Source organism: Eupeodes corollae, chromosome 1 (genome assembly GCF_945859685.1).
Source record: "Eupeodes corollae chromosome 1, idEupCoro1.1, whole genome shotgun sequence".
NCBI classification, from domain to species: Eukaryota; Metazoa; Arthropoda; class Insecta; order Diptera; family Syrphidae; genus Eupeodes; species Eupeodes corollae.
The window spans coordinates 142,309,848-142,322,373 of NC_079147.1; the positions used below are offsets into that span (position 1 = coordinate 142,309,848).

Here is a 12,526-nt window from a genome sequence, read left to right on the forward strand (position 1 = left end):
AAATTTGCATTCACGACACTTGGAAATATAGATTATTATCTCAGCGAAATTTTTACTTCATTTTTTCTCCAATCTGTTTAAATTTGGTCTATTTATTTACAACCCATCAAATACAACCACAGGTTATCACCTTTGACAACGACGACTGGCAAATCAAATTTTCGTACGTAAAACTCGACTTCGGACTTTTTTTTTGTTCTTCGATTTTGCAACCTGCAACAGACACAATATTAGACAAATTTTCAATGAGACTTATTAAAACCTAAATTTTTCAATTCTTCACTCGTTGCGGCTCAAAAATAACTTAGCTTTATTTAAATTTATTTATTTATTTTTAAAATTAAAACTTTACATGATTACACTAAACTATACTTATAAAATTATGAATCTAACTTATCGCAATTTTCTTTTTTAAGAAGATTATTTTGATGGTAAATTGATTTTTCGTGAGTTGTTAGGTTATGTTGACGACCAAACGATTTATTGCATACCGTACATCTGAAAAAAAAATATTCAAATAACATTTTTAAACAATAATAACAATAATTAATTTTTGTTGTCATTTTATTAATAACTTACTTGTAATTACGTTCGCCTGTATGAGTTAACATGTGATTTTTTAAAACGAAACCACATGAAAAAGCTTTGCCGCAATGTTGACAAGAAAACGGACGGTCATTGGTGTGGGTTCTGTGAAATAAAAAATTTGGATGAAATTACCAGGAAGGAATGATAAACCATCGTATAACGGTTAGCCAAAAAAATTGCAAACAACACGAACTAGTGATTTTTTTTCTGAATCCCTACAATATTATTTTACGACTTTCTGATGAACCAGCACCACGTTTTCATGTTAAATATAACCGAAAGAAAGAATGCTCTATGAACCTCAGTATTATTTGTTTGATACAGAAAAAAGGAGACCCTTTAAATTGCATTAACTAAAGAGAAATCAGTCTTTTTAACAGCGCTCACAAAATCTTCTATGCCGTAATATGTGAACGTCTAAAGCACATCGTCAACAACCTAATAGGTCCTTATCAACGTGGTTTTAGACCGGAAATGTGGACGGTCAATCAAATATTCACATTACGGCATGTCCTGGAAAAAACCCAAGAACAAAAAATCGACACCCACCATCTCTTCTTCGGTTTCAAGGCTGCTCCATAAAGGTTGGAAACAACTTAACTAAAGCTTTCGATGTCAAAACAAGCCATTAGAAAAGGTGATGCGCTGTCCTGTAATTTCTTTAACGTTAACACTAGAGGCACTATCTGTCAAAAGTACGTCCAATTACTCACATGTGGTGATAAGAACATTGACATTATTGGAAGAACTCAGCTCGATGTGAATGGGACTTTGGTGAGTATAAAGTAAGAAGCATCTTAAATGTGTTCAGCGGGTCATGAGGCAAAACGAACTAAATGCTGAAAGGGACTAAAACACCGACCTCTCGGTCAAAATGCCAACATCGACTTTGTCTACCTAGTCCTCTATTGAGTAGTAAGGCCCTCTACCAAAGTGTAGCTATAAAAGACCCTCTTTATCCACGTACAAATTTAAAATGTGGATGAAAGCACCTTGGATCGTTTCTAGAGGAAAGCTCTGCTCTGATCAACTGTCCCGTATATATAGAAGGTGAGTGTAGGACAAGATGGTACAACGAGCTGTACAGCGACGTTGACTTAGCGAGAAGGAGAGAAATTCAATGACTGAGATGGTTGGGTGATGTAGAGCGTATAGAAACCAATGTTTCGGCACAAAAAGTGTTCGAATCCATGCCCACAACAGCGCAGTAGAGGGACCCGGATCTAAATGGATAGAACAAGAGAATTTATTAACATCATAAGTTTAATCACACACTTTCAGGCTTTTACAATTGATCTACATTGATCCATGTGTGGCGATAGTGTCAACAATGGCTAGGTTAGGAAATTTGTATGGGGTGATGCATCTGTACAGTTTGAGAAAACATCTCCCTGAACCATCGTGATTTCTGGTAAAATTTAAGAATTTCTCATAGAAAGTGAAAGGTATCTTCTCAGTGTCGCCGTCATTACATCCTCTAAATAAATCCGATGAGCCTATACCCATCCTGTTTTGTTCAGGGTACCCAATGAGTTGTCACCCGTTAGGTTAGGTTGGTTAGGTTAAAGTGGCTGCCCAAGATGGAAACGGACACACTAGGCCAGTTTAATGGCCAATTGTGATACCACATAAATCTTGAGGCTTCCTCCTAAGCTCAATGGAACCAGTTTGAGTCCTTTACGAAACGTGAGAGGCTGATATGATTTAGATCGTTAAAGAAGAATTCTCCTAGGTAATTCTTGCGTTTTTGAACTAGAGCAGGATATGTACAGAGAAGATGAAGAACTGTTTCCTCCTCTCCTTCGTCCATACAGCTTCTCCAAAAGGCATTTGAGAATACGTCTAGTCGAGTGGCTTTCCTATTAGACAGTGTCCGGTTATGACACTTATTATCAAGCTTATATGCGATCTGCTTAGAGATAGCACGCACCTTCAACATTTTAAATCCACTGTTGGCCAGATGTTTTTTGTGACCTGACACGTGGTGATGTTGTTCCACCTAGTGCCTGCCCTCCTCACAGCGTCCTGCATTAGCAACAATTTACAAATAACGATTGGTATGCCAGTACGTGTCAAACGTGGTAGGATGGGCTGCACTAACCGTTCCTGCCGAGTTCATCTACCTTACAGTTACCTGGAATGTCTCTATGGCCCGGCACCCAGCATAGGTGAATATTAAACTGTTGTTCCATCTCCATTAGAGATGATCGACAGTTATGGACTGTTATGGAGCTTGTAGAGACAAAATCCAGAGATATGTTAGCGGCCTGACTATCTGAGAAAATACGGATATCAGATGTTGATATCACTGTTTCTTTAAGTCAGGACAAGAATTCTTTTATCGCTAAAAGTTCCGCCTGGAACACGCTACAATGATTGGGAGGGCGGAATGAGAGACTTGATTTCATTCGTTCAGAGTACACACCTCCACCAACCCCATCTGTGTAAAAATGAATTGAATCATCCTCCAAGAATGTCCTATCCTTCCAAAAAGATCTGGGAGCTATAGAAATCTGGAAATTTCTGTCGAATTGTAGTTAGGGGATGGTGTCGTCTGCGTGTTTTGGATTTGATTCTAAATTCCTACAAATTTCGGAGTGTTGTTGTTAGTCCACCGCGATGCAGCTTTGAGGCGAATAGCAGAGCAGCTGTTTGCTGTTTGTTTGTTTGCTAAAAATGTCAAGAGGTGTTAGGTAGAGTAAGGTGTCCAGTGCCGCAGATGGGGTCGTGAGAAGCAATATGCTTATACATAAGCAAGCTTAACGTTGGACTTTATTTATTTTATCCCGGTTTATTCCTCTCTCTAAAGCAGTCCACTTTACTGCCACACCGTACATTAAAATCGGTCTAATTACCGATGTGTATAGCCAATGCGTGATTCTGGATTGTAGGCTCCATTTATTACCGACAGCTTTTTTGCAATAAAAGAGAGTTACATTAGCTTTTTTGACTCTTTCCTGTACGTTGCGTTTCCAATTTAGTTTTTTTATCTTCGACAAGACCCAGGTATTTAGCCCCGTCTGAGAATTTTAATTGGATTCCTTTAATATAGGGAGGGTTGACAAATGGAATTTTGTACCTCCTCGAAAATAAGACTAAATCGGTTTCGTGTGGGTTAACACCCAGTCCACACCGATCAGCCCAAAGAATTAGTCTGTCTAAGGCATTTTGTAAGAGTTCTTTTAGGATGTTAAGATGCTTTCCTGAAACTGCTATAGCAACGTCGTCGTCTGCATAGGCTATCACTCTAAAACCCTCCGCCTCCAGACTAGTTAGGATTTCATTCGCCACTAGGTTCCAGAGGAAAGGGGATAGAACACCACCTTGTGGTGTCCTTCTACTAACGAATCGTCTGCCAGAAGAGTTGCCTAGTTTTGAGATGATTATTCTGCTAGTCAGCATCAAATGAATCAACTTTGGAACCGAACTCTTTACATTTAGAGATGTTGGTGCAGATGTGATTGCAGATGTGTCCACGTTGTTAAAGGCACTTTCGATGTCAAGGAAAGCAACCATAGTGAACTCTTTATGATGAAGGGAATATTCGATGGTGCGTACTAAAGTGTGTAACGCTGTTTCCACCGATTTGCCTTTACAATAGTCATGTTGAGACGAATACAGAAGTCTTTTATCTTAAGAAGGAATGATGATAGACTTATAGGTCGTAGATCTTAAGGATTGAATTGCGAGCATATACCTACTTTGGGTATAAAAACAACTTTAACTTCTCTCCATGCCGGGGGAACATGGACCAGGTGAAGACAGCTTGTAAAAACTGCCTCAAGGATTGGTGCAATTATGTCAGAATTCTTTTGTAGCTCGGCTTTAAATGGTTTGAAGCTGTTGAGAGCCCATTGTAGCTTGTCCCTTGAGATCAGACCTATTGGATATGTTGTATTAGGACTTGAACGTTTATAACTGTTGCAAGTTTCGGTAAGAGAACTACCAGGAAAATAAGTATCCAATAGTAAGTTCAGCGATTCATTACTTGAATTTGTCCAGGAGCCGTCTGCATTTTTCAAGCAGCTTGGCATTGCTGGATTCGTTGAAAGAATTTTCCGAAACCTAGAGGCTTCGGAAGTTCTTTCTATCGTGCCACAGAAGGATCGCCAAGAAGATCGCTCAGATTTCCTTAGTGCCTTCTTGTAAATTCTTAGGGATTCTTTGTAAGCGTCGCAGTGAGAGAATAGTCTTGCGGCTTTGGCTCGGTTGAAGAGTTTGACCCGTTAGAATGCCATAAATTCCTTCAATGAAACTTTGGTGGATTCGTTCTTTAGTCTTTAGCTAATTGATACCATATGGATCGGACTGAGAGGATAAACGTGTTGGCTTTCCTGAGTGAACGAAGCTCCCTACGGCATTGTTGTACAAGGTCTAACTTTGTTAAATTAGCCTTGATTGCTACTAAGCTGTCGATAAATATGTCTATGTTTTTGTCATACAAATTGTGTCAAGAAAGATCATTGGCGGCTTTTAAAAACCGCCATTACTTCGGCTTGAAAGACACTGCACTAATCTGGAAGTATTACTGATCTTTCTAGGGGAGGATTATATGTAAAGATGCCAGAAACTACACCCTCCACCGTTTTGGAAGCATTCGTAGACAGATATGTAATTTATTTTTAATAAACCTGTTTTCCATTCAGTCCTTCCTTCTGAGAATTTCTGTTTGTGGTACTGGTTTAAAATCTATGTACGGCTTTAAATAGCCTTTTTGAGTTTGAGCCCATTTCTATGGTAATATTGATTTGTATGTTTCTGTGACCAAAAGGAGCCCTTTTCCAGTTATTGTATTGTATGAGACGTAACGTAGACCGCCAGTTCCATCACGAATATATCGACAGAAGCAAGCGAGAGCAATGTCTCTAGAGCTGCAATTTTTTTTTTTTTTTTTTTATAATAAGCGCACACTCAAGGGGATATATTACCCTTATTATGTAGACACAGTGTGAGCACTAGGAAAGGGAGAGAGGGGTTGAAAGGAGATGTCGGTGTACATTGGTTTTGAATTCCTGAATATTGCAATAGCTGGGAAAGACAGAGTGTGGTAAGGCATTTCACATTCGCATAGTACGGCTAAAGAACGAATCTCTATACTTAACAGTACGACCGAAGATGGGCTCGAGGGTATATTGATGAGCATTCCTAGAAGCGCGAGTATTACGGTTGAACTGTTTAAGGGGAGGAATGCAGCTGGCTATTTCTCTAGAGCATAAACCATTAAAATAACGGTAAAACAGGGTGAGACAAGAAACATTTCGACGATGTTCAAGTGACGTAAATGATCTTATGATGGTAATATCACCAATCAATCTAAATGCTCTACGTTCAATACTATCCAAGAGGCTAAAGTAAGTTGCAGGAGCACCAGCCCAGATATGGGAGTTATACTCAAGCTTTGGACGTATATAAGACTTGTAAATAACAGCCAGATCAGAGGGGGAGAAAAACTTCTTGCATCGCCTTAGAAAACCCAAACATCTTGCGGCATTTTTGGCGACATCGCGTATGTGATCGTTCCACAAAAGGTGGTTGGTGATACACATACCAAGAATATCCAGATGTTCAGTTTCCTCGATGCAAGTGCCATTTATGGATAATGGCAGCGGGGGTATATTTCGCTTTAACGATACAAGACAGCATTGCGTTTTCGTAGCATTAAATTCCACGCGGTTTTTTATTCCCCATTGTACAATGCTGTTTAGGTCGGAATTTAATGAGATTATCATATTTTGTCGTTTGCAGTTCCACATCCGAAGAAGAGGGGTGTGAATCTGAAAACGAATATGAAAAGCGAAACAATGTATTGGATTAGATGTTGCAGACAGGAGATCATTAATAAAAATGAGAAAGAGTGTTGGAGATAGAACAGAGCCCTGGGGCACACCAGCATTTATTTTGTGGTTTTCAGACTTGAATCCATCCAATACAACTTGTATTGAACGATTCGAAAGGTAATTACTAATCCAATGAAGGAGGGATTCATGCCAACCGAAAGCACGCATTTTCAATAAGAGAGCCTGATGCCAAACCCTATCAAATGCTTTTGAAATATCAAGTGCAATAATCTTACTTTCTCCAAAGCTATGTAAAGATTTGTTCCACTGTTCGGTGAGATGAACCATGAGATCACCAGTGGACCTATTGCTACGAAAGCCATACTGTCGGTCATTAAGAAGCTTCCGTTCTTCAAGATATTTCTTGAGCTGATAATTAATCAGCGTTTCCATGACCTTGGAAAGAAGGGACGTAAGTGCAATCGGTCGATAATTAGACGGTGAGGAAGATTCGCCTTTTTTGGGAATAGGCTGGACAAATGCGGTTTTCCATCCGCTCGGAACGAGACCTGAGGAGTAGGACAGATGAAAAAACTTACGCAGTGGTTTTGCCAGCGATGAAGAACACCTCTTCAGAACAATAGCGGGGATACCATCCGGACCAGCAGATTTGTGTATGTTAAGATCTTTTAGGACCCTCGCTACGGTACGAGTGCGAAAAAAGATTTGCCCCATAAAATCATTAACTCGCTCAAGTACAGGCGGAGTCATAACACTCACTGGCAGAGTTGAATTGGCGGCGAACTGCCTAGCAAAGAGATTTGCTTTCTCTAAGGAGCTAACAAATGGAGTGTCATTCACAACGAGCGTAGGGACCGAGGAAGAGGAAGAATTCCTCATATTTTTTACAAATGACCAAAAATTTTTACTGCCTTTGGAACATTGCAGTATTTTTTTCCGTAATTTTTGGTCATGTAAAAATTTGGTCCGTCGAATATGGGCGTTGCAGGCCTTCCTGGCTTGCTTGAACTTATTCCGGTTTTCCTCAGTTGGATTGGCTTTAAAACAACGGAAACTTACCTTCTTAACCCTAATAACCTCTTTACAGCTCGCATCGAACCATGCGTTTTCCTTTGGTCTGATGCTTTTAACCCTATTCGGGATAAAAGTTCTCATTCCTAGGAGAATCAAACTTGTGATCATATCAGCGCTGGCGTCAACGTCACTATCGAGGAAGCATAGTGACCAGTTATAGATCCTAAAGTAATTATTGAGACCGTCCCAGTTGGCTTTCTCGTATTGCCAAACGGTTCTCTTAGGAGCTCTTTCTTTAACTGGAGAGTTTTTACACGAGAAATTTGCTGATATGACACAATGGTCAGATGTGCCTAGAGGAGATAGGACACTAATAGTGTACTTACCAGGGTCAGAGGTAAGAAACAAGTCAAGAGACCATGGTGGGAAAAGAATAATGGCACCAATAATTGGTCATCAATTGACAGCCCATCAACATAACCAGTAGAAAGATTCTCATCTCGTATTTAGTTTTATTGTATGCATTGACTGCGTTTTTTGCAAGCTTTTTTGAGAACTATAAATTATAAAGAAGATTGTGGATACATTGAAAAAAAGAATACCTTTCGTGTTTAACATGAGTTCCATAATCAGAAAACTTCCTATGACAATATTGGCACTCGTATGGTTTTTCGCCAGTATGCCTTCTCATGTGACGTTTCAACTCAGAATTTGTAAAGAATTTACTCGGACACAATCTGAAAAGAAAAGGCTCATATTTTAGTCGGTTCCACAAGACGACTTATTGTCATTATTAAGAAAAAGAACAAAAAATACCCACTCGCAGACATAAGGTTTATCATTGCTATGTCTTCGTTTGTGCAACGCAAAGATGTGTCTAGCCTTGAATACATTGCCACAAATATCACAAACAAGAGCATGATGTTCTTTCTGTTTGCGATTCATCAAGTCTCTTGGTTTTGATTGTTTTTTCTTAACACGCTTAACCGACTTGTTTTCAGATTTTTTGTGCTTCGTCGAACTTTTGCTTGATATATCCTCATCTTCATTGTTTTCCTCATTATCCTCATCGTTATCCTGTTGCAAAGTATAATCTGGGTCATGATCATTTCCAGAATCGTCGTGCTGTTGATGGTCATCGTCTTCTTCGTATTCTTTGAAAAGTGAACTGTCTGATACTGGCGCTGGTGAAAGTGGCTAAATGAAATACAATAGATTGTTTAGACATTGCGATTTCTTTTTTAATTTACATATACTTACGATGTGTTCTATCTTAGGAATCACATCACATCTCAGAAGATCGTTGTCACATTTTGTTTCATAATACTCATTTGATTCAATGCACCTTCGTCTAAAATCTCGGGCAGTTTCAAAGTCTACATTACATTGGTTACAAATAGACGTTGGTATATCAGCTCCTTTTATTAGCTTTTAAAATAGATACGAATAATTGTTGAATTAGGATATTTTTGTTATTTAAAAAACAAAAAATAAATATATAATGAGCACTTTTAACTCACATCAATGCCAATTAGAAGCCTTATTTGTTGTTCAATTGCACTTATATCTAATAACTTAGAAGGGGCAAAGTATAAATTACAAATTCTACATGGTAGTAATTTGGGGTCTGCCATTTAAATTGATTTATTTAAAAAAAATAAATAAACAATTTATTTATTGAAATTTGTAAACAAAAATTAAAAATCTCTCCCAGAAGCTAAAAAGAAAAATGTCACTTTATGCATTGGACAGGGATGGTACTGAGGCAAAACAATTCGCTTCGGATGGACCTGTTAGTTTCAACTTTTCGCTGTGAATTTCGAGTTATCATCTACTAGAAAACTTAAATGCATTATGATTTTTCGATAAGACATTAAAGCAACCTTTTAAAAAGGGTGATAGATTTTAAGAGCCGATGTTGATTTTAAATAAAACAGTAATTATTTAGGAAATAATTGTTATTTCTTTTTATTTAAAAAAAAATACGGCCTGATAATGCCGCCACCCCATAAACCCTTTGTGGATGCATTGGTTTTTCGATTTCTGCTTATTGAAAATGCACTATGGTGAAAATATGCCTCTGAAGATGATTCTCTTCGAAAATTGGTCATGCACTGTTATCATTTCTTGCCACCATTTTGACCATTGACGAGGCTGGAAATGGCCAAGAACCTTAAGTTTAGGATTTGGCATATAAACTGTAGGTCCATCCATCCTCGAAATTACTCGTAAACAGGAATAGGTGCGATTGGTAAGTCACTAGATCCTGGTTCTCTACGAACTGTTATAAATTGTATTTTTTTTTATTTGCCTGCTGATTGACAGAGATGGCTGAGAAATCTTCAGCTGGCCATACACGATAGCTATCCATACATCCATACAGGATGGAGATAAGGAGCCAAATGGGCCCGAGTCAATCAAAAATCGACCGTGTGGGGGAAAATGAATTTTGCTCTGACGATATCATTTGGATTTTCAAATAGCTGAAACACAAAAAGTAATATTACTTCTACAATTTCCTTACAGTATAAAAATTATTGCTTTTTGTTTTTTATTTACAGAATGTGGAAAGAAAAAGAAACAAAAAATAGGAAACTTGGGGGTAGCTGCTTGGCAACAAAAGAAACGTTGAGAACAAAAGCCTCGGTGAATATTTGCGACACTGGAGGATCTTTCTTTATCCTCCAGAGTTTCAAACGCTATTTTTTAAGAAAGGAACCGGAATCCACTTTGGCTCCTGGCGTGACAACCCAAAGGACGAGGTAGACTTGCTCATAGTTCGTAATGACGTTTTAGTTCGACGCTTTCGCTTACTACCTAGAGAAAGACTTTCCGGTAACTCTGTTTAATTACAAGTGTTTGGAAGATATGAGAAAGGCGATAAGTTCATTTGTGGTGGAGAATAAGTATGGAAGAAAATCTCTGGTGGGAGCAATGTTGTTCCAGTAAATAAAACCACAACAGTGGGCTATCACTCCTTGACGGACACCGATGCCAACATCAAGAAGATCCTAAGTCATTTGGACAAGCCAGGCAAATCCTCAAAGGAAGAAACCAAAGAGATAGTCATGGAGTAATTGCAGCCCATCATAACAGCTTCAGTGATCGCTCTGGATGAGTGTGATTTTGGTACGAATCTGCAACTAGGAATTAACACGAAATCGTTCAGAATCTTCTCAACCCCGCATATAAGTTTCTCGGACGGCCACAATATATGGCGACTCTGAAGGGACATTTGGCCAGCAGAAGCAATAGTCATAAGCTCAGTATTTTGGATTGAATTTATTGTGAAAGAAAAAAAAGTTGTTTAAATAAAATGAATTTTTATTGTAACATTTTGTTTCTCTTCCTTCTCCTTATTGAATTGTTCGGACCGGTTGAAGTAAACAAAGAGGATAGCTTCAGCCATTCCCGTCCCGTCCCCAGAACATCTGTTGAAACTCTTTTCGAGACTAGCTAGTGTTACGTTAAAATCAATTGGAATTGGTTAGAATTTTATCTTCACAATCAATACAAAATTTGTCAGCCAGTGTTAAACAAATTTAAATGTCAAATAAAAACGTGTAAATTTTCAATGTGAACGATTTTCGGGTTTTCAAAAACTTTTTGGCTAAAAACCCGGTTTTGGGTTTGGTATGAAACTGCTATTAGAAACATTTCAGAAATGTTTTCTTAATGTTTCATACGTCTGAACGCACCTTAAAAAAAACAGAGTTGGAGACTCTAATTTGTGAAAGCCACGGCTGTCAAAAATGTTTTTGTCAAGAAGAACAAGATAGAAAACATTTATTAAAAATAAAAATAAGAAATTATTTGTGATCTTCATAATCAAATTAAAATAATTCCATTAGAATAAGTTTTTATAATGGATATTGAATTAAACAATCAATGTAGAATATGCCTAGAATCTGCCGACGCTATGATAGAGTTATTCGAAGATTCAAAAACCCTCTATAAGCTTGAACTCTGTTGTGGAGTGGAGGTAAATCACATACAAAATTATTAATAAACAAATTCCAGAAAACAAAAACGTTTGTTTACAGATCCCAAACATTTCCAATCTGCCATCAAAAATTTGTAAAAAGTGTTCCGACATTCTAAATGTAGCCTATGGTTTTCGAGTTCTGTGCCAACGGTCTCAAGAGTACTTAAGTGACCCACTAAATGCAATAGAAGTGGTTGAAAACAAAACAAATCTGTTTGTCGAAAAGGATGTCTCCAGTTCCACTGAACCCAAATTAGAGTACGGAATTGAATTTTCACAGCAAGAAGAAGATAATTACAATCCCGACGAGGTCCAGGATGAACATCAACTCGAAGATGACCTTGATGAAGTAGACCATCAGGACAACAACTACGAATCAATTGTAGAAGATCAGTGTGGTGAAGAGACACACAAAGCAATTGAAGTCAAAAAGGACGAGGACGAAGATGAAGATGATAACGACAACAAACCCCTGATCAAAACCTTCCAGGGCAGAGCGTGCAGAAAACCCAAGCCACCGGTTACACTAATGTGCAATATATGCGGCAATTTATTCAAAAACAAAGCAACATTTGGCTATCATATGAAACTACACAGAAATGATAAGAAATACGAGTGCGAGTAAGTTATAGTTTGTCTTACTAGATTTTGTTTAATTGGACCAACCTAATTGAATTATTTTGTCTATCTATAGAATTTGTTCGAAACGATTTATGCAAACGTGTGAGCTTCGTGCACACATTCGAGTGCACACCGGCGAAAAGCCATATGCTTGCTCCTACTGCACTCGCAAATTCCGCGACCGAAGCGGAGTCACACGCCACGAAAGGTGAGTTTTTTTTTTTTAAATTAATTTACACAAAGTTTTTATTTTGTTAATTTATCTCTGATATTTTAGAACTCATACGAATGAACGACCGTATGGTTGTACAATATGTGGAGCTCACTTTTCCTATTCGGCGACGTTGAAAAAACACGAACGTGTACATACGGGCGAAAAACCGTTTAGGTGTTTGATTTGTGACAAAGGTTTCTCCGAGGCACATCAAATGAAGGCACATTTTCAAACGATAAGGCACGCAGAAATGGCAAAAGAAAGAAGTAAAGTTGAATGTTTAGAATAAAAAAAGAAGAAAATGTT

The 12,526-nt window shown here is 38.1% G+C and overlaps 2 protein-coding genes across 2 annotated transcripts; one reads left to right on the plus strand and one right to left on the minus strand.

The window, feature by feature from the left end:
- Positions 1-313: 313 nt before the first annotated feature.
- Positions 314-9,122, minus strand: LOC129942804 (transcription factor Ouib-like). Its single transcript, XM_056051879.1, has 6 exons — positions 8,921-9,122; positions 8,661-8,828; positions 8,221-8,597; positions 8,003-8,137; positions 580-690; positions 314-498 (listed from the first exon to the last, which is right to left on the minus strand). Exons 1-6 carry the CDS (start codon positions 9,032-9,034, stop codon positions 381-383), a joined length of 1,023 nt encoding a protein of 340 aa, XP_055907854.1. The 5' UTR covers positions 9,035-9,122; the 3' UTR covers positions 314-380.
- Positions 9,123-11,160: 2,038 nt separating this feature from the next.
- Positions 11,161-12,526, plus strand: LOC129939849 (transcription factor Ouib-like). The gene is made up of 4 exons (XM_056048023.1): positions 11,161-11,382; positions 11,444-12,006; positions 12,080-12,214; positions 12,284-12,526. The coding sequence occupies exons 1-4, from the start codon at positions 11,266-11,268 to the stop codon at positions 12,507-12,509; spliced, it is 1,041 nt and encodes a 346-aa protein (XP_055903998.1). The 5' UTR covers positions 11,161-11,265; the 3' UTR covers positions 12,510-12,526.

Excerpts from the sequence above, each read along its gene's own strand:
- LOC129939849 (XM_056048023.1), top strand. The coding sequence starts at position 11,266 with ATGGATATTGAATTAAACAATCAATGTAGAATATGCCTAGAATCTGCC. Across the intron at positions 11,383-11,443 it reads AACTCTGTTGTGGAGTGGAG|ATCCCAAACATTTCCAATCT; the intron begins GTAAATCACATA and ends GTTTGTTTACAG. Across the intron at positions 12,215-12,283 it reads GGAGTCACACGCCACGAAAG|AACTCATACGAATGAACGAC; the intron begins GTGAGTTTTTTT and ends CTGATATTTTAG.
- LOC129942804 (XM_056051879.1), bottom strand. The coding sequence starts at position 9,034 with ATGGCAGACCCCAAATTACTACCATGTAGAATTTGTAATTTATACTTT. Across the intron at positions 8,598-8,660 it reads TTCCTAAGATAGAACACATC|CCACTTTCACCAGCGCCAGT; the intron begins GTAAGTATATGT and ends TATTTCATTTAG. Across the intron at positions 691-8,002 it reads ACTCATGTTAAACACGAAAG|AACCCACACCAATGACCGTC; the intron begins GTATTCTTTTTT and ends TTTATTTCACAG.